At 42.5% G+C, this 21,314-nt stretch overlaps 2 protein-coding genes and 1 long non-coding RNA gene across 3 annotated transcripts; 1 reads left to right on the forward strand and 2 right to left on the reverse strand.

Moving 5' to 3' along the window:
* Positions 1–4,433: 4,433 nt before the first annotated feature.
* On the forward strand, positions 4,434–5,867 carry LOC126594903 (uncharacterized). The gene is made up of 2 exons (XR_007613469.1): positions 4,434–4,925; positions 5,288–5,867. It is a non-coding gene; the product is annotated as an uncharacterized LOC126594903 (long non-coding RNA).
* Positions 5,868–15,355: 9,488 nt separating this feature from the next.
* LOC126594906 (uncharacterized) lies at positions 15,356–18,604 on the reverse strand. The gene is made up of 2 exons (XM_050261170.1): positions 18,553–18,604; positions 15,356–16,794 (listed from the first exon to the last, which is right to left on the reverse strand). Exon 2 carries the CDS (start codon positions 16,540–16,542, stop codon positions 15,511–15,513), a length of 1,032 nt encoding a protein of 343 aa, XP_050117127.1. The 5' UTR covers positions 16,543–16,794; positions 18,553–18,604; the 3' UTR covers positions 15,356–15,510.
* Positions 18,371–20,160, reverse strand: LOC126594905 (uncharacterized). The gene is made up of 2 exons (XM_050261169.1): positions 19,700–20,160; positions 18,371–19,580 (listed from the first exon to the last, which is right to left on the reverse strand). The coding sequence occupies exons 1-2, from the start codon at positions 19,990–19,992 to the stop codon at positions 18,683–18,685; spliced, it is 1,191 nt and encodes a 396-aa protein (XP_050117126.1). The 5' UTR covers positions 19,993–20,160; the 3' UTR covers positions 18,371–18,682.
* Between the last annotated feature and the right edge of the window lie 1,154 nt (positions 20,161–21,314).

Genomic DNA, 21,314 nt, shown 5'->3' on the forward strand with positions numbered 1-21,314 from the left:
TCCCCCATACTCTTCTCTCTCACCCTCCACCACCTCAACTCACTCCCCCTCATCCACAAGACTCTCCTCATCGCCAACCACGCTCTCTCTCATCCTTCTTCCTTGTCGTTCGTGGTTGTTCACCAAATCCTCGCTGACATACGCCCTGGGGAATAAGGGTCTACCGTTCACACCAATCCAAGCAATCAATTTTTGACTCGCAACCCTAAATTGGTCTACAACATTCGCATAAAGAAGGGTCTGTCGTTCCAGGACTCATTTCGTAAGAACATGACTCGGCCTAGTGTTCCACCCGGGTATGCAGTGTGTAAGGGCGGTGTCGTGGTGGTGGTCAAGGTGTAAGGAGTCGGCGGAGGAGAAACGAAGGAGAGGGTGCGCTACTGGTGGAAGGTGCAAGGGTATTATGGGTAGAAATGTTTGATTCCAGAAAGAGGCTTCTTCTGGGAATTTAATTACCATCTCCGTGTAGGTAATTGAATTCCAGAAGATTAAGGAATTCGATTCCAGATTTTAAGTGGTTCCCACTTACTTTTTCATTCCCTACATGTTAGTAAACGCCGGAATGTTTCGGAAGGAATGCGATTCCATTTCTTTCCATTCTGTTGATGCACAAAATCAGCGAAGACTTTGGTACAACAGAAAGTGTCAGGTTTTGTGACCTTCGCTTGGTTGCTTCGGTCACTAGTGAGGATAAGTACGTAAATGAATAGAGACAGAGAAGCAAACACAGGATGTACGTGGTTCACCCAGATTGGCTACGTCCACGGAGTAGAGGAGTTCTTATTAGTAGTGAAGGGCTTACACAAGTACAAAGGATCAAGCTCTCAATTTAGTGAGTTCTTGTGAATGATTTAACACAAAATGGCATTAGGCAATATTGTGGGGGAATGACCCCTATTTATAGAAAAACTTGTAGCTTTGTCACATTGACATGTGTCATGTTGTGATTGGTTCTTGATGTCGACACGTGCTGCGCTCTGATTGGCTTCTAATCTTGACACGTGTCGAGTAGTGATTGGCCTCCTGGTCGGAGGGGAACTCTTCTGGGTCCTTGACAGTATAGCGTTGGCCGGTGCTCGGTAGTTTCGGGATTGGTCAAGTATGGTACAAACAGTGCTCCCCTAAGTTCCCGAGTGAGGGAAACTCCTCGGTTGGGGACTTGCAAGATCCAATCCCTTGAGTAATCACGAAACTTCTAAGTACCGAAGTGTGGTCTGATCTTCATCTGCCCTTCTCTGGAAGTACCTTTCCTCCATCCGGGAATGGTGTACTTAGCTGATGTTGACGCACAAGGTAATGTATCAATTTCACTTGAAGCTTAGTTGTAGTTTCGGGCTTAGTCAAGTGTGATACAAACCCTATAGTAGGAGTCCCCCAAGTCGCCGAGCTAGGAGATCTGCCGAAAGAGGTGACAGACAAGGTAAGCAGTCAAACTTCCAAGTAAGCAACCCAGGATCAGAGGTTTGACTTCGGCTTCCGGTTGATTGTTCTCCTTCTCCTTGTCTCTCATTCAACTGCCAGGATAAGGAGAAGCAAATGGATAAGAGATGATATGAGATACTTTTGCTTTTGAAGAAGTAACTTTCCACAGGCTTATTCTTGAACTGTGTTGGAGGGGTTTCTGGTGCCCTTCAGAGTATAAGGCCGACTCAAAAATTTGAGGGTCAAAACAAGTCCATCAAATCTAGAGTACGTTCGACCTTGATGATATGGGATACTTTTGCTGTTGACGGAATAATGAATGTGGTATGGAAAGGTGTCGTGCTGTAGTGATCTGTTTCAGCTCACCGTTGAACCTTCTGCTTCAATCTTTTGCATGGCAGAAGTGGTGTGCAACCTTTGCATTTAAATGGTCCTTCAGAACATTCCTTCATAGTGACTCATCCACGCTTGGCAGCTTCAGTGTAAAGAGCCAATATCTGATCAACTGTCATGAGGTATTTGCCGGTGGAATTCGTGACCTTGACAGCAGTTGAGGATGAGTACTCGAGAGCAATGCTAAGTAAGCAACCAGGCAAAGGCTCCAGGCAGTCAGTTCCAAATTGGAGGTTTGATTTCAGGTTCCGACTGACTGCTCTCTTTCTCCTTGTCCTGCAGGTGTGGACAAGGACAAAGACAAAGACAGGGAGAAAGCATGATATGGGATACTCTTGCTTTCGACCCTGATGATATGAGATACTCTTGTTCTTGGTGTGGCTTATTTGCTGAGGTATTATCGGGGGGAAATAAAGCTGAGTATTTCGAGAGATTATGTTGAGGGTGCCTTTTCGAATGCGAGAAAGGGTTGAGCATTTTTGCAGGTTTGCCTGTCCGTTGAGGAGGGAGGTCAATGTATATAGGGATTTCCCAATAACAAGTAGTAATGCTATTCCTTTACCCTTCTTGGTCACAGCAATGTAGTGGGAGCTGCCAGCTTCACGTGTTTTAATTTTGTCAGAGCACTTTGAAAAAGTGGTATGTGGTATCTGGAAAGCTGATATTACGTGTGGAGATTACAGACAAGCTTTATCTAAGGAAATCTGGCTCTCGAAGTTCTGAGAGTTGTGCCTCTTCGGTTTTCGAACAAGCAATCCCGTCGAAGATCTGACTCTCGAGATTCGGAAAGCGGTGCTAATCCGGTTTTTGAGAAAGTAATTATGTTGGGAGTCTTTTCTCGAATGTGAATAAAGGTTGGTCGTTCTTGCCAACCTGTCTTGCCACAAAACACGGAGGTCGACACACATAGGGACTTTCCAGTTGTCAAGCAGTGGTGCTGTTCCTTTACCCTTATGGGTAATAGTAGGGTAGCTGGCACTTCGAAATTCTCGTGCCTAAACTTTGTCAGAGATCTTTGACAAAGTTATATGTGGTACCCGAGGAGTTGATGGTGCATATGGAGAGCGGTGATTGATCAGTAAGATTCACGTGCTTTCTACTTCACCAGAAATCTTCGACAGATTGCCCGTAATTTCCGCAAAGCTGATTGTGCATGTGACAGGTGCTGACGAGGCTGCAAAAGCAGGTGCTTCTTCGATTTCTGAGATCGGCCCTCGTGGTCTCTGAGCAGCCCAGCTTTTGAGAAAGCATTCGCCTCTTCGATTTCTGAGATCGGCCCTCGTGGTCTCTGAGCAGCCCAGCTTTTGAGAAAGCAAACGCCTCTTCGATTTCTGAAGCTCCGTCGAGTGCAGATTTTTATAGAGGCTGGCATTAAGTTCCACAGCACACTTGAATCTCTACCAGTAGAAGCTCATTTCTTGCACTTCTAAGATCTTGATTTGTCTGACCTCTTCCTTCTTCAACACATTTGAAAATGTCTGGACCCTCCGACCGTCGTTTTGACTTGAACCTTGGAGAAGAGACAGCCACGCCTTCTCCAGACAACATATGGCGCCCATCCTTCATATCCCCTACTGGTCCTCTTACCGTTGGGGATTCTGTGATGAAGAATGATATGACCGCTGCAGTGGTGGCCAGGAACCTTCTCACTCCCAAAGATAACAGACTACTTTCCAAACGGTCTGATGAGTTGGCTGTTAAGGACTCTCTGGCTCTTAGTGTTCAGTGTGCAGGTTCTGTGTCTAATATGGCCCAACGCCTATTTGCTAGAACCCGCCAAGTTGAATCATTGGCTGCTGAAGTGATGAGTCTCAAACAGGAGATTAGAGGGCTCAAGCATGAGAATAAGCAGTTGCACCGGCTCGCCCATGACTATGCTACAAACATGAAGAGGAAGCTTGACCAGATGAAGGAATCTGATGGTAAGGTTTTACTTGATCATCAGCGGTTTGTGGGTTTGTTCCAAAGGCATTTATTGCCTTCGTCCTCTGGGGCTGTACCTGGTAATGAAGCTTCAAATGATGAACCTCCAATGCCTCCTCCTTCTGGGGTTTTGTCAAGTACTGAGGCTCCGGATAACCACCCTCCGGTGCTTTCTCTTTCTGGGGCTCTACCGACTGCTGAGACTTCCCCTAAGCAACCTTTGTGAAGGCTCCCTTTTGTTTGTTTATTTTGACTCATGTATATGTACATATTTGTGGCTTATCGAAAATATTAATAAATAAGCTTTGCTTCATTTCAACATATTGTGTTAAATACACCAAAGCCTTCTTCATAAAGTTCTTTGAATTTTTGCTTTTGTTGAAACCTGTATTGTTGAAGCTTTGTGAGTGAAGCATGTAGTTTGAGGTAGTGTTCCCTTAATTTCCCGAGTGAGGAAAACTTCTCGGTTGGAGACTTGAAAAATCCAAGTCACTGAGTAGTCACGAACTTTTGAGTACCAAGGCGTAGTAGCATATGGTGGGAGTCCCCCAAGTCTCTAGTCGAGGGAGTTGACGAATGAGGTGTCTTGCTAATAGTCCATGTCGTAAGTACCAAAACTTCATTCTTTTGTTTTCTAAGTGGTAGCCCCGGACTTTTTCTTCATAGATTTTGTTGATGAAGGTTGCTAGGCCCGAATAAGTGGAATTGCAGAAGGTGTAACCGTTGGTGCATTAACATCATAATGGAAGCATCACAATGATGGAAGCATCACAATGATGAAAGCATCATAATGATGAAAACACCATAATGATGAAACATCATAATGATGTTTCTTTGGTGGAATTGTTTTTCATTTCCCCTAACAACCGGAATTGTTTTTCAACATAACACCATCATCTGTAGGTCGAATCACAAAGTTGTCTTCATGAAAGTTGTTCGTTAATTCCTTAACTACAACATATCCAAATTGGAGAGCCATCGGAGCAGTACAACTCCAGAAATCCAGGTATGATGAGTGACTGTTTATCATTTGTCTGTCAACCCGTCAGATTAGTTGTGAGCTTTGAAACTCTATTTTCTCTTGCTCAGATCAGCATGCTTTCTTCATTGAAGTTGTTCCTCAGCTTGTGAACTACAACATATCCAAATTTGAGATCCCTCGGAGCTGTATAACTCAAGAAACTCAGGTATGATGAATGACTGGTTATTATTTTTCTGTCAACCCGTCAGATTTGTTGTGAGCTTCGAAACTCCATTTTCTCTTGTTCAGATCGGTATGCTTTCTTCATTGAAGTTGTTCCTCAGCTTGTGAACTACAACATATCCAAATTTGAGATCCCTCGGAGCTGTATAACTCAAGAAACTCAGGTATGATGAATGACTGGTTATTATTTTTCTGTCAACCCGTCAGATTTGTTGTGAGCTTCGAAACTCCATTTTCTCTTGTTCAGATCGGTATGCTTTCTTCATTGAAGTTGTTCCTCAGCTTGTGAACTACAACATATCCAAATTTGAGATCCCTCGGAGCTGTATAACTCAAGAAATTCAGGTATGATGAATGACTGGTTATTATTTGTCTGTCAACCCGTCAGATTTGTTGTGAGCTTCGAAACTCCATTTTCTCTTGTTCAGATCGGTATGCTTTCTTCATTGAAGTTGTTCCTCATCGACTCTTTCATAACATATCAAAAATTCAGGATGAACTAACGGTTAAATATTTCCAGATCTTCGAAACATCACAACAGCTTCGAAATCTGCAAGAAGCCGACTATCATGTTTGGAGCTTCAACACTTTAATTTCCGTCGCTCAAACAGAAATGGTTCCTTCTTGAAAGTTGTTCATATGCTCAAGAACTATAGGGTGTCCAAAATTCAGCTCCATTGGAGAAGAGCAGAGGTTGCAGAAATTTGATAGATGAAAGGAGGCGGAAGAGGGAGAGAGAGAAAAAGTCTCTTGGGTTGGATTTCTATTTTGGAGCAGATTCCAATTTTTGTAGCACCTTCATTATTGATGAATTGCTTGTACTTTTGTCCATTATGAAATTTGGGACTTTGGCTTGTTGTTGGATCTATTATAATATGTTTGGGAACATATATAAGTGAATAAATAAGAAGGAAAATTTTGGGCCCTTGTGGGTGTAAAACAAAAAATGTTTATGTTTACCCAAGTGTTTTTGTACAAGTTCAAGGGCATCTTGGGTTTTGTGAACAAAATTTGTTTATTTGGAGCAAGGTTTTGTGTTGAAGCTTTGTAGGTGAAGCTTTGGTGTTGAAGCTTTGTGGGTGAAGCTTTGGAGGTGAAGCTTTTCGGGTGAAGCTTGTTGGGTGAAGCTTTTTAGGTGAAGCTTTGTGGGTGAAGCTTTTTAGGTGAAGCTTTTCGGGTGAAGCTTTTTGGGTGAAGCTTTTTAGGTGAAGCTTTTCGGGTGAAGCTGTTTGGGTGAAGCTGTTTTAGGTGAAGCTTTGATGGTGAAGCTTTTTGGGTGAAGCTTTTTAGGTGAAGCTTTTTGGGTGAAGCTTTTTAGGTGAAGCTTTGATGGTGAAGCTTTTTGGGTGAAGCTTTTTAGGTGAAGCTTTGTGGGTGAAGCTTTGGAGGTGAAGCTTTTCGGGTGAAGCTTGTTGGGTGAAGCTTTTTAGGTGAAGCTTTGTGGGTGAAGCTTTTTAGGTGAAGCTTTTCGGGTGAAGCTTTTTGGGTGAAGCTTTTTAGGTGAAGCTTTTCGGGTGAAGCTGTTTGGGTGAAGCTTTTTTAGGTGAAGCTTTGATGGTGAAGCTTTTTGGGTGAAGCTTTTTAGGTGAAGCTTTTTGGGTGAAGCTTTTTAGGTGAAGCTTTGATGGTGAAGCTTTTTGGGTGAAGCTTTTTAGGTGAAGCTTTGTGGGTGAAGCTTTGGAGGTGAAGCTTTTCGGGTGAAGCTTTTTGGATGAAGTTGTTTTTTTTTTTTTTTTTTTTTTTTTTTTTTTTTTTTTTTGGCGCTTGACACGGTCTTCATTTGCTTGTTTTGTAGTGACTCTTTATTGAATTCATTGCCAAATGGCCTTCATTACATAGGATGCCGAACGGCTATAGCTCAACACTTGTACATCGTGAGTCTATTTGTAGTAGTACTTCAAGTGATCAGCGTTCCATGGATGGCCAAGGGTCTTGCCATCGGAGCTTCTAAGTGTGTAAGAGCCAGGGCGACTGATGCCAATGACTTCATACGGTCCATCCCAGTTTGGACTAAGTGTGCCTTCACTCGGGACTCTGTCGCAGAGTAATCTTTTCTTTAAGACCCAGTCTCCTATTTTGAAAGAACGAAGCTTGACCCTAGAGTCATAATAGTTGGAGATGCGCTGCTTGTAGGCGACATTCCTCAAGTGAGCTTGGTTTCTGTGTTCCTCGACTAAATCCAAGTTGAGGGTGAGTTGTTTGTCATTTTCACTTTGAATGTAGTTCTGGACTCGGAATGTTGCTTGCTCGAGCTCAACAGGGACAACCGCCTCTGTGCCAAAGGCAAGTGAGAATGGAGTTTCTCCTGTTGAAGTCCGATATGAAGTGCGATATGACCAAAGAACTTGGGGTACAAATTCTGGCCAACAGCCTTTAGCTTTGTCCAAGCTGGTTTTCAAAGTGCGCTTGATTATTTTGTTGATGGCCTCAACTTGTCCATTAGACTGGGGATGAGCTGGAGAGGCAAAGCATAAGTTGATGTTGAACTTAGAGCAGAACAACCTGAACTTCTTGTTGTCAAACTGTCGCCCATTGTCAGTGACTATCGCATTGGGAATGCCGAATCTACAAAGGATGTTCTTCCACACGAAGTCTTCTATCTTTGCCTCAGTAATGGTTGCCAAGGGTTCTACTTCGGCCCACTTTGTGAAGTAGTCCACTGCAACGACTGCGTAACAGACTTTGCCCTTCCCTGCCGGCATTGGGCCGATCAAATCAAGTCCCCACTGGGCGAAGGGCCAAGGGCTGATCATAGGAGTAAGAGGCTCTGGAGGGGAATGAGGAATAGTTGCATATCGTTGACATTTGTCACATGAGCGGGATACTTTGATGGCATCCTGGTGGAGTGTTGGCCAGTAATATCCTTGGCGAAAAGTCTTGTGTGCTAGGGACCGAGATCCAGCATGATCTCCACAGACTCCCTCATGTATTTCCCGAAGGACGATTTCCGCCTCGGCAGGCGTAAGACACCTTAAGTATGGCAGGCTAAAACCTCGCTTATAGAGTTGATCATTGATGATCAGGTAGCGGGTAGACTTGTATCGAATTTGCTTAGCCTGGACTTTATCATTTGGGAGGGTGCCATGAGCAAGGAAATTATAGATCGGGGTGATCCAACTATCCCCCTGTTGTAAGTTGCATACTTCTGCGGCCATGGTGCTTGGTGTTGCCAACAGTTCGACATGAATTTTTCTTCCAATCTTGTCTTCCACAGCTGAGGCGAGGCGAGCCAGGGCGTCTGCATGACTGTTTGCCGCTCGAGGAACTTGGGTGATCTGGTAGTGGAAGTGCTTGAGCAAAAGTTGTGTTTGCGCAAGATATGCTGCCATGGAGCTGTCCTTAGCATCAAAGTTGTTGGTAACCTGGTTGACCACTAATTGGGAGTCACTGAAAATATCAATTTGTTTAACCCCGAGGTGTTTGGCCAAACGTAATCCTGCTAGAAGTGCTTCATACTCGGCCTCATTGTTTGATGCCTTGAATTTGAAACGAAGAGCATACTCCATTGCTACTTTGTCGGGCGTAGTCAAGACTAGTCCCGCTCCACAGCCCTGTTGGTTGGATGAGCCATCAACATACAGACTCCATGCTGGGGTTGTTGGTTCTATCTTCTGAGCTTCCGGGGGTAATGAAGCCACTGCTTCAGGTGTAGAAGCAATGTCAACCGGATATGTGAAGTCGGCAATGAAGTCTGCCACTGCTTGGCCCTTCTCAGCTGGCTTTGGTTGGTAGGAGATGTCAAACTCACCCAACGCTATTGCCCATTTGATCATTCGCCCTGAAGTGTCAGGACTTTGGAGTATCTGTCGAAGAGGATAATTGGTAAGCACGATGATGGAGTGCGCTTGGAAGTAAGGGCGGAGTTTTCGAGCAGACATGACCAATGCCAGAGCCAATTTCTCAATGTTAGAGTACCGTGTCTCCGCATCTTGTAAGGCTTTGCTAGCGTAGTAGACAGGTCGCTCAATATTCCCATCCTTTCGAATGAGAACGGAACTTACGGCTGAAGCTGATACCGATAGGTAGATAATGAGAATGTCTCCTACCTCGGGCTTGGAGAGTAGAGGGGCTTTACTCATGTACTCCTTGAGGTTTTTGAATGCCTCGGCACATTCATCAGTCCATGTAATGTACTTCCTACTTCCCTTAAGTGCTTTAAAAAAGGGAGCACATTTGTCTGTGGCCTTAGAAATGAACCTGGTTAAGGCTGCCACCTTGCCAGTAAGGCTCTGGATGTCCTTTGAAGTTACCGGTTCCTTCATGTCGAGGATTGCTTTGATCTTCTCGGGATTAGCTTCAATGCCTCGTTGGCTAATCATGAAACCTAAGAATTTGCCAGAGCCTACGCCGAAGGCACATTTGTTGGGGTTTAACCTCATTCGATACCTCTTCAAAATAGTGAAAGTTTCATATAGGTTGGTGATGTGTTGGTCAGCATGTTTGCTCTTGACTAACATATCATCAACGTAAACTTCCATGCTCTTCCCAATCTGCTCGGCGAACATTGAGTTGACTAGTCTCTGATAAGTCGCTCCTGCATTCTTTAGGCCGAAAGGCATGACTTTGTAGCAGTATAGTCCTCTGTCGGTAGTGAAGGCTGTGTGTTCTTGATCTGAAGGGTTCATGAGGATTTGGTTGTATCCTGAGTAAGCATCCATGAAGCTCAGGAGTTCACATCCGGCCGTAGAGTCTATAAGTCTGTCAATAAGAGGAAGAGGGAAGCTATCTTTCGGACACCCTTTGTTTAGGTCGGTGTAGTCAACACACATTCTCCACAAGACCTTTTGAAGCAAAAGACTTTCTTTGGTCGGATTTTTCTTAACAAGGACCACATTTGCTACCCATGTCGGGTAATTGACTTCGCGGACAAAGCCTATGCCTTTGAGTTTTTCAACTTCTGCTTTCATTGCCTCGTATCGTTCAGCGTCATAAGATCTTCGCTTCTGTCTCACCGGCTTGATCTTGGGGTCAATACTCAAACGATGACAGATGACATCGGGAGAGATGCCTGGCATGTCCTCGTATGACCAGGCGAAGACTTCAGTGTTCTCTTTCAAAAAAGATATCAATGCTAACCGAAGGGGTGGTGACAATGTGGTGCCAATCTTCACCATGCGATCTGGATAATCTCTTGAGATAGGTACCTTCTCCAACTCTTCAGCAGGTTGGGCTTGCTGGGTGAAAGAGTCATCTCGAGGATCATCGGGTTGATTGTTGCTATCAGGAATATCCAAGTTCGCTTCATCTAAGCTGGTCTTTGTGACTTGGTCATGTACAGACAGGGTTTCCTTGGGTCCGGGCAAGTGTTGTTGCTTAACTGAAGTGTTGTAACATGATCGTGCACTAAGCTGATCTCCTCTGATGTAGCCGTTGCCATGGGGGGTTGGAAATTTCATCAACAGCATATGCGTGGATACCATAGCCTTGAGATCATTGATGCCTGTGCGCCCAAAGATGACATTGTATGCCGTTGGGCAGTCAACCACTAGGAAGTTAGTGGTAATGGTAGCCGTGTAAGGGCCTGTACCAATAGTAAAGGGTAAATGTATGCTCCCTAAGGGTTGCACGATATCACCGGAGAAGCTTATCAGAGGAGAAATCGAGCGATCGAGCAAGTGTTCAGCTACACTGAGTGCCCTGAAAGCTTCGGCAAACATGATATTGACCGAAGCCCCTGTGTCTACGAGGATTCGTCGAACATCAAAGTTGGCTATGTGAGCCTCCACGATCAATGGGTCGTTATGAGGGTAGATGATGCCTCTTTCTTCCTCAGGGTAGAAACATATCGGATCCCAGTTAGGCTTTTGATACTTCCCTCCCCTGATGTCTTCCACGTGAAACACTTGGTGACCAGGCCTCAGAATTCGTTCACTGTTTTTCATGGCCCTATTGGAAGATTCAGATATGGGTGTGCCGCCGCTTATGGAATATATGACATTCACCTGGCGTTGGTTACGGTTATCCCTTTGAGGGTGAAGGAGGAATTGATCAATTTTTCCTTCTCGTGCCAAAGCTTCAATACGATCACGGAGGATGATACATTTCTCGCTATCATGGCCGTTATGCTCATGGTAGCAACAAAACATGCCCGCGTTATTCGGGGGCGTGTAATCTGGGTGCCTCGGCTTTGGCTTTGGTATCAGGTGAGCTATGCTGGGGTAAATGGCCGCGCATGTGGCATTCAAGGGCGTGTATGTCTCATACCTTGGGGTAGGGGGTATCTTGACGCGGGTTTGACCCACTGCATTGACTGCCTGGGGGCGAGCGTTATTGTGGCGATACCCTTGGTTATCGGGATAGTGTCCCTTACTCTTTTTACTGAAATGAGAGTGGTGAGGATGGAAATCCTTCCTCTTGCCTTGAAATTGATATGTCTGTTGATTCGGCGAAGCATTATGCAAGGCATGGGGAGGTGCCACTGCTGTTTGGAAAGTCGAGGTCTTCTCATTTAGGTGAGTCTGGCTTCCACCTCCCACTTGTTGATAAAGGATGGTTGTAGGGGGTTTCTCCTGATATGTCTTTGCCTCGGCGGAGGCATGGTTATAAGCCTGCGCCATCACCTCAGAGTAAGTCTTCCAAGTATTGGCATTGATCATGTATTTAAAGAAACAATCACGTAGGCCTGCCGTGAAGGCTTTGAGGGCAGTCTTGTCGTCTGCCTCGGCACACCGGGAGTATTCATGGCTGAAGCGGCCAGCATACATACGTAATGACTCGTCTGGCTTCTGGCGGATAGTGTACAGGTCATCTGCAGAGTGCAAGCGATCGGTTTGGAAAATGTGTTGGGAAACAAATAGTTTCCTCAATTCCTCAAATGAGTCTACCGTCTCAGGTGTAAGACGACAATACCAATTTAGAGCTCCGCCAGAGAGGGTGGAGGGGAAGAGAAGACATCGCTCTTCGTCGGTGTGCATCCGGTATGCCATGGTGGACTCAAAGAGGTTAAGGTGCTCAATCGGGTCCTCTTTTCCAGTATAAAGTTGCAAGCCAAGCTTTTGCTTTGTCTTTGCTTGAAGGGGGGTGTTGAGGATCCTCCTTGTAAGAGGGCCAGGCCTGGGTTGGTTCCAGTCAGGTATTTCAGCCTGACGTTCAGCCTTCAACTTGTTTACTTCCTCAATAAGTTGTAGGACAAGGGGGTCCTGAGCGGAGTTATGTGCCACTGGAGCTTTCTTTCGTAAATCTCCATCTCCTCTTGGAATTAGGAAGGTTTGATCAAGGGCATGTGATTTTTCCCTGGACTCGTTGTACTGGCTTCCAGGGTATGTCTGTCGGAACACCTCTGAGTCCCCTGTACCCTCATGTCTCTCTAGGACTTGTTGCCCCTTCCCCAAATTGGTGGCCGGCTCGGGCCGTGGCAGGGGACCGAGTCTCTCAGAAATCCTTGGGTCATTGATCTTTGAGCTTATATGGATGGAATTCTCTCGACGTTGCTTCAGGAAATCCCGACAATCGCGAAAGACGGCTTTCGATCCTTCTGCCCCTTCAGCAAAGAGGTGTCTCCCTCCACTTCTCATGGTTCGGGTCGAAGCAACTGGGTTAAGAGAAGCCTCATGTTGATTATCAAGTCGAGGGGTAATCTGTTCCCTATCAGGGATATCTATGTCGAATGCATGTGACCCTCCATGTTGGAGGGCACCCAGTTGATGGTTGACTTCCACGGGGGCAACAAGCTCGCGTGTCTGAGCTTGCCTAGCTTCGTGGAGTGTCTCGAAGAGCTTCTCATATTGCTCCTGGAGGACCTCATTCTTCATTGCTATCTTGTTGTTCTGAGCTTCCAACTCATCGACTTTAGCTTGAAGAAGAACTCGTTTTCCTTCCTTCTTTCGTTGTTTCGCACTATGTGCAAGGGGGGTGTCATTCTGTGTGCTGTGGCTTCCTTCGCTTCCCATGTTGGAGAGGGATGCCTGGTCAAAAGAAAGTGTACGAATGATAGAAACCAGCTTGACACAGCTGAAGAGAGTAGGAATAAGTGTCGTTTCCCACAGACGGCGCCAAATGTTGATGCACAAAATCAGCGAAGACTTTGGTACAACAGAAAGTGTCAGGTTTTGTGACCTTCGCTTGGTTGCTTCGGTCACTAGTGAGGATAAGTACGTAAATGAATAGAGACAGAGAAGCAAACACAGGATGTACGTGGTTCACCCAGATTGGCTACGTCCACGGAGTAGAGGAGTTCTTATTAGTAGTGAAGGGCTTACACAAGTACAAAGGATCAAGCTCTCAATTTAGTGAGTTCTTGTGAATGATTTAACACAAAATGGCATTAGGCAATATTGTGGGGGAATGACCCCTATTTATAGAAAAACTTGTAGCTTTGTCACATTGACATGTGTCATGTTGTGATTGGTTCTTGATGTCGACACGTGCTGCGCTCTGATTGGCTTCTAATCTTGACACGTGTCGAGTAGTGATTGGCCTCCTGGTCGGAGGGGAACTCTTCTGGGTCCTTGACAGTATAGCGTTGGCCGGTGCTCGGTAGTTTCGGGATTGGTCAAGTATGGTACAAACACATTCCATTCCCCCTTTGGTAAACACGCCCTTAGTCTAGTGCTGATAATTTTGTCTTATTCTTATCATTGGTTGGAAAAATTCTTTCTGCATAACACTTGTGGTTCTTCCATAGTTTATAGCACCTGCTTGGTGATGAAATTGAGGTTTCACCATAAAATCAATTGACAATATGGGGAGTAGCCTAATACTATATAAGCACATGGCAAACTTTGTCTCTCATCGATGTAGGACAACTCTCAACATGCCCCCCGCACATGTGGCGGATTTTCAAGCCTACACGTGGATAACAACAGGGTGATATGGACCATAAAACCAATTGACAATATGGAGAGTAGCTCAAGACCATATAAGCACATAACAAACTTTGTCTCTCATCAACGTGGGCAACTCTCAACACTTGGAAGAGTGCGTTAAGTCTTTAATCACAATTCTCTACAACGACAAATTATTGTTTTGGAAGTTTACCTCCAACTTCTTATTGGTTGACAGCGAATTTTTGATACGAATACCTTTCGTTAATGCAGCCGTCATCCTGACATGTGTTATTGAAGTTTGAGTTGAAATTTCATTTTATCTTGAGGGATATTCCCACATTTTTCTTACTTCTTACACACTTTTTTAATTTTCAGTCGTCGAACCGAACGAATTGAATATCAAAGAACATAAATTATCAAAGAGTATGTGAAAAGTTAAAAAAAAAAAAAAAAGGTGTATAAATAGCACATCCCTTGTCTTCTCGTCTCACATTGTTCAACAATGGTGGTTCCGTATGGGATCCCAAATCCCAAACCAAAAATTTTCGGGACCGGAAATTGAAGACCAATTCCAAACCAGAATTTTGGTATCCCAATTTTCAGGATTCTCGAAAAGTTTTTGGTATTTCTTTTTTTTTTTTTTTTGGAAACTTTGTTTTTGGGTTTTGGGCTTTTAGGCTTTTGAGCATAAATTTGAGATTTTTTGGTTGTGAGCTAAAATTTGAGCATTTGACTTAAAATTTTGTTGCCAATTTCATATCAATTGAAATTTAGGTTGTTTACCTATCCAATTTGAAATTTCTTATTAATTGAAATACCAAATCATTCTTACCAAGCCAAATTAACGTTTCAAATTTCTAAACTACTTAATTTTATACTTCTATTTCTAATATAGTTTACTTTCAAATTACTTAAATTCAACATTCAACATGCAACCAAAATAAATGTACATATATATTTTCGGTTCGGGATTCTTGAATCATTGAATATGTAATTGATAATTATATATATAATAAAAAATAGCCTTTAGCTCGTGCTCTAATATTAAATTTAATAATAATTATTTTAAATTCTGAATTTAATTTTTTTTATCTATTTGTTATTTCACCAAACTCATCTAAAAGTCTGAGAAGGTCGAAGAAAACGATAAGCCGCACACCCCTTCTGTTCGAACAGTCGCCTCCCAACTTCATACCTGTTGGGAACAGATTTATAAATATTATACATACATGTATCTGCATCTCAATCAAAACACAGAAAAATCATTCTCCTACGAGTCGTACCAAAACCTATCATACTGAGATAATCACAAAGACATTCACTAGAAACCAAGTTTTCCGATGCTGGAATCTTGGTTTAGATCGTTAAATCTTAGTCAAGCAGATACCTTCCAACCTACAAGCACTAAGTAAGGGCGAAATTTTGTTTCAAATACATTGTGGTATGTAGGCCCCGATCCTTATTTCGCAAAACAATTTCAGTTTTGTTTCATTCGAATTGTATCAATACATATAGTTGCAATTCATTTGTTGATTAGCGTAGAGTTATATATATATATATATATATATATATATGTGGTTGATTGTTAATTATTATCCAACATGTGCTACAAATTCACATTACAAAGTGAAATGCATCCTATCGAGCTGAAGAAATTCATCCTTTAAACTGAAATGGCAGGAACAAAACGGGTGAAGTGAAACTACTCGTTACTTATACTGTTATACAATGCTCATGATTCTTTCCACATCAAAGCAAATGTCGATACGGCTAGGGTTGTGGCAACGCGCGCTTCAGTTTCCGTTATTCCCATTTGGTTCGAATCTGGTGCGTGTGCTTGAATTCATATGTGAGTAGTACTTCCGAGTTTCCATTCGTTGACATTTGTTTCAATATAAACCTCTCTACCAATACATAACTACCAAATCGCTTCCACTCGCCACCACCCGTCACCTCAAACGCTTCCACTCTCTCCACCCTCACTTTCTTTTCACCCCCACCAATCCATCCAACTCTTTCTTGTTCCCATTTTATCCTCTCCACAACTTTCATGCTCAATCCCACTCTTGTTTCTCCTCCCGCACCATTGAAATAATTCTTGAACCACATGAACCTGTCTTTACCCACATTTTTTTCAGTCCAAAAAGCCTCCTTTCCGTCAACAAAAACCGCCTCTTTTTGAACGAAAGCATCCACAAACGCAACACCATTATATTTTCCTTCAGCGTTGTTATAAGCACTGTCGAAAATCTTTTCCCATCGTTGCTCAAGTATAATTTCATAGAACATACATTTTTTCATTTGGTCCTTCAACTTCACTCCTCCTACCCTAACAAACATGAAAGGACAATACCACTTACCAACACCCACAGCTGCAGAGAAATCATACGACAATGGAAAATCGAACTGCGGAAGGCTTGCCCGTAGAGAAGAGTTGATTCCTGAGGCTTCACTCAATTGGAAATGATGCGGCCCTCTCATTCTCGCATTCCACCCTTTTCTCCTCAAGAAGAGAGGAGGAAACCCCTCTTGATCAACAGACTTGGCAAAGAAACAATTGCTGCCCTTCTCCGTACGAACTATTTGAACTTGCTGGTTTATGTCGGACGGATCCAACGGTTTTGGCATAGCATCTGGAATAGATTTACCGCCGCAACAGCCAGTCTCAGCCACGTCTTCTTTTCTTGAATTTGTGCATGCTTCCCTGCAATTTAAACCAATTGCTATAACAATTGTACATGGAAACTTTTCTATGTGACAGAAACACCGCCGCATGAAGTGAAGTATGAAGAACATGCATGGATATATATATATATATGTATATGCATACCCCATATGCTTCCCACTCCGAAGTATGACATGGTATCGATTAGAAGACAAGGGCTGATCAAGCACTGGAATGAAGGCAACAGCGTCTTCATCCGAGTCATATCCAACACCTATATCGTAGTTCTGAGGGAAAGGCAGGTCTCTGACCACGTCATCAGTGCCAACAGCGCATCCGCATCATGTTACCTTAACCCGTTCTTCATCATGGAGTACAAGATAACCAGAATTTGGCCCCTCCGGTGGCCGTAGAGACAGGGACTGAGGAGACATTCGACAAGCAGACAGAGGCTTTGTCACATACATTAGGCCTTAAGGAAGACTGGCTCACTTTCAATTTGATTTGATATGAAATTTACTTGATTACAAAGAGTTTTAATTTATAGGTAATGAAGTCAACCTTCAGAAGCATGCACTTATTCAGTTATTTGATTAGTTAATCTAATTACAAATTAGAAAATAATTCAGAAATTGCTGGCGTAGCTTCGAGTTTAATAAGTCATTATTATAATTCTCTCTTGATCTTATCTTCACCGGGAAGTCAGAAGTTGACAATTTGCAGCACATGCCAGGAACATCTCTCAATTACCCTATATATGCTGGAAAAAATCTTTCAGCTTAATGTCTGGATTTCTTTTAATTGTTTAATTTGTAGCACCTGCTTGGAAGGGTTCATTGAATCTGCATTTATACTTCTTTACAATGACAAATTGTTACTATGGCAGTTCACCTTCAAGTTCTAAGTTGATGAGTAATTTTCAATTTTTCATTGTGAACGTCACACACGGGACAGTATACCACATGCATTTATTTATGAATATTTTAGTATGAGTTCATAACATATCAAGCTGAAGAAATACATACTTTAGTATATTAATTATATAATGATCAAGATTTTCGTCCAAATAGGAAATAATATTACTTCAAGCGATTAATTACATCCATCAAAAGCACATGACCATATGAAATTTTCAAGGGAAATTTTATTCAGACCCATTTATCCTCTTTCTACACCTAATTTAAAGTGTTTAATCTTGAAATTCCGAATCTATCCAACAATTTTCTTTCTACACCCATAACGAAAAAGAACAAAAAAATAAATTATGAAATTCCAACACTAGAAAACCCTAAAACCCGGGCCATGCCATCACTCCAAACCCTAACCACCCCCAATTTCTACCCCTCCCCAACCCCCTACCGCCATCTTCTTATCACCCACAATGAAATCCCCAAAGATCTCAGCCATCAATGTCCCTTTCCCGACCTTTTACCGGCCACACAAGCTTCCATCCATTCTTTTCAACACAAACCTCTGTACCAAAACATAGCAACCAAATTTTATCCACTTACCCACCCCTCCAAACTCCTCTAACCTTTTCACTCTCACTTGCCTCTCATTCCCTCCAAACCTTCCAAACCTTTGTTGCTCCCACTTCATCCTCTCCACAATTGCCTAGTTCACCCTCACATTGTCTAAACCCATATACCACATAACCCCATTACCCACATACATCTCCTCATGCACAGCTTCCGCGTTCCCGCCAACAGCAACAGACTCGTTTTCAACGAAAACATCAACCACCACGGCATTGCCTTCCCTGTAATTACTCACATGCAAATATTTGTTCCCATCTTTGCTCAAGTGTCATCTCGAAAAACCTTGTCCTACTCATTTGATCTTTTGGTGTTCCCTCCTTAACAAACACGAAGGGGCAATACCACTTCCCCACAACCACCGGATTCGAGCTTGTAAGCGATAATGGGAAGTTGAAATCTGGAAGACGGGAGCATAGCTAATTAAGTCGGAATGTTAGCATATATCTCGAAGGTTAAAAAATTCCATGGGAAGTTAAGGTTTCTTTTAAGCTTAATGTCTTTCTGTGCAAGGCCTGAGACTGAAGACATTATAATGGAAACACTCATTATTTATACACTGCTCATGATTCTGTCCAGAAACATTATAATTAATTAAAAGAACAATACTGCAATAATGTACCTAAAACAATGACTAGTGTATACCCGAAAACAGGACAAATCGGAAGTTTTTTGTCCCTAAATACGATGATCAGCGTGTCTGAAAACCATGACTCGATACCAAACTTCCCGTCCATTCATTTCAGTACATGTGGGTGTAGCAACCAAATTTTTGTCATTCCCATTTTCCCCTAATCTGGTGAGTGTGCTTGAAATCATATGCGAGTAGTCCTGCGGCGCTTCCAGTCGTAGACATTCTCTTCAATACAAACCTCTCTACCAGCACATAACAACTAAATCTCTTCCACCCGCCACCACCCTTTCCCCCAAACTCTTCCACTCTCTCCACCCTCACTTGCCTTTCATCCCCATCAACCCATCCAACTCTTTCTTGCTCCCATTTCATTCTTTCAAAAATTTTCATGCTCAATCCAACACTTGTTTCCCCTCCCACCCCATGAAAACTCTTAAACCACACGAACACATCACCCGCACCCTCATTTCTTTCATCCCAAACAGCCTCCTGTCCACCCACATAAACCACCTCTCTTTGAACAAAAGCATCCACAAACACAGCAGGATTCTTTTTTCCTTCGGCGTTCTCATTAACGCTGTCAAAAATCTTTTCCCATCTTTGCTCAAGTTTTATTTCATAGTACATGGAATATTTCATTTGGTCCTTCAACTTCACCCCTCCTTCCTTGACAAACATGAAAGGACAATACCACTTGCCAACACACACAACTTCAGAGTAATCATGTGATAATGGAAAATCAAACCTGGGAAGGCTAGCTCGTAGCGAAGAGTTGAGTCCTGAGGCTTCACCCAATTGGTTACGATCCAGTGTGCTCATTCTCACGCTCCACCCTTTCCTCCTCAAGAAGTAAGGAGGAAAACCATCTGGATCAACGGACTTGGCAAAAAAACGACTGCTGCCCATCTCCTTGGGATGTATCCTAAATTGCTGATATATGTCTGACGGGTCCAATGGTTTTGCTTTAGCATTTGGTATACTTTTACCGCCGCAACAGCCAATATCCGTGTCCTCTTCCCTCGTATTTGTGCATGCTTCCCTGCAAATCAAATCAGTTCCGGTATTAATTGTACATCTAAATTTTTCTATGTGACAGTAATATCGCCACATTAAAATCAATCATAATAAGGTTATGCTTGGGTGTATATATATGCATACCCTTTATGTCTCCCTCTTCGACGTATGACATGGTATTGATTGGATGACAAGGGTTGATTAAGCACCGGAATGAAGGCAACAGCATCGTCATCTGAGCCATATCCAACGGTTAGATCCTTGTTCTGAGGGAAAGGCAAACCTCTAACCACGTTGTCCTCGCATCCGCAACAGTTTATCTCGACTGATTCGTCGTCATGGAGTACAAGATAACCAGAATTTGGCCCCTCCGGGGGCGGTAGAGAAAGTAACTGAGGAGACCTTCTATACACAGACAGAGGCTTTGTAACATACATCTTTGTAAGCAAAGAAAACAAAGTCTAAGAAAAGAACTATTGGCTCGCTTTCAAATTGGTTTGATGAAATTACTTGATTACAAAGAGGTTTAATTTATAGAAATTCAGGAAGTCAAACTTCTGAGAAGGCGCCTATAACCTTTGCACGTTATATCCTAGGTTTATGGCTTAGCTTCTTGTAATTCAGAAAACTGCTATTGCGAATATTTAAAAAGCTGGTGGTGTATAGAGAGCAACTTATTTAACACGTTTATATTAAAACATTTCATGTCATAAAAAACTTACATAAAACTTTGTATCATTGGCACGAGATGTCACGGTAACGCGAAGTATACTCATGTTATGAAAGTCTGTCTATTGATGTTTAAGCTATTATTAATTTTCTTGTGTGATTTTAGGAATTCGAATCCTCGCCGAATCCTCTTTGTGAGGATCCGGAGATTCGTCAATTATGTACATTCATCGTACATTGTACGATCATAAATTATTTTAAATATTTTTATTTAAAAGTAAACACAAATAGTATTTGACAAAAATTGATTGTACGATGTACGATAAACGATCACGATTTACGAATCTCCAGAATCCTTATCAAAATGATCCGGAAGGGATCCTATTAGTCTAGTGCTGATAATTACGTCGTAGTCTTATCTTGATTGGTCTTCGGTTGATACAAGCAAAGTGTTTGTATCATTGATATAAGATAATACAGTAACACGAAGTATACTTTTGTTATGTAATTCTGTCTATTGACGTTTAATCTATTATTTAATTTTCTAGTGTGTTTTTGGCGGTGGAGATTAGTCTAGTGCTGATAATTATGTCGTGGTCTTATCTTGATTGGTCTTCGGTTGATATAAGAAAAGCGAAGGAATTTGACAATTTGCATCAAATACCTGGAAGGTTCGTACATTTATTTCTCAGTCACCTTAAGTTGGAAAAGGCCTTTCGGCAAAACGCGTGTTTTCTAGTGTTTTTTTATTTTTTTAATCATCCGTGTCTTCGATTGTACGTCGCACCAGCTTGGAAGGGTGCATTAAGTCTAATTAATAGTTCTCTACGACGGCAAATTATTGGTTTGGAAGTTTACCTCAAACTTCTTGTTGACATCTAATTTTGATATGGCTACTTAATTTCAATGTGACGATCACGTTGAGAGGTGTTAAAACTACACATTATAACTGTTGTGGAAGCTTACCTCCAAAACTTCTTGTTGACATCTAATTGTGACTTTATCACATACACTTTCACAGAAATTTTGAATCAACACTCTCTTTTTTCTTTTTTTTTTAATTTAATTTAATTTAATTTTTATATTTTAT

The sequence above is a fragment of the Malus sylvestris genome, chromosome 13 (genome assembly GCF_916048215.2).
Source record: "Malus sylvestris chromosome 13, drMalSylv7.2, whole genome shotgun sequence".
NCBI classification, from domain to species: Eukaryota; Viridiplantae; Streptophyta; class Magnoliopsida; order Rosales; family Rosaceae; genus Malus; species Malus sylvestris.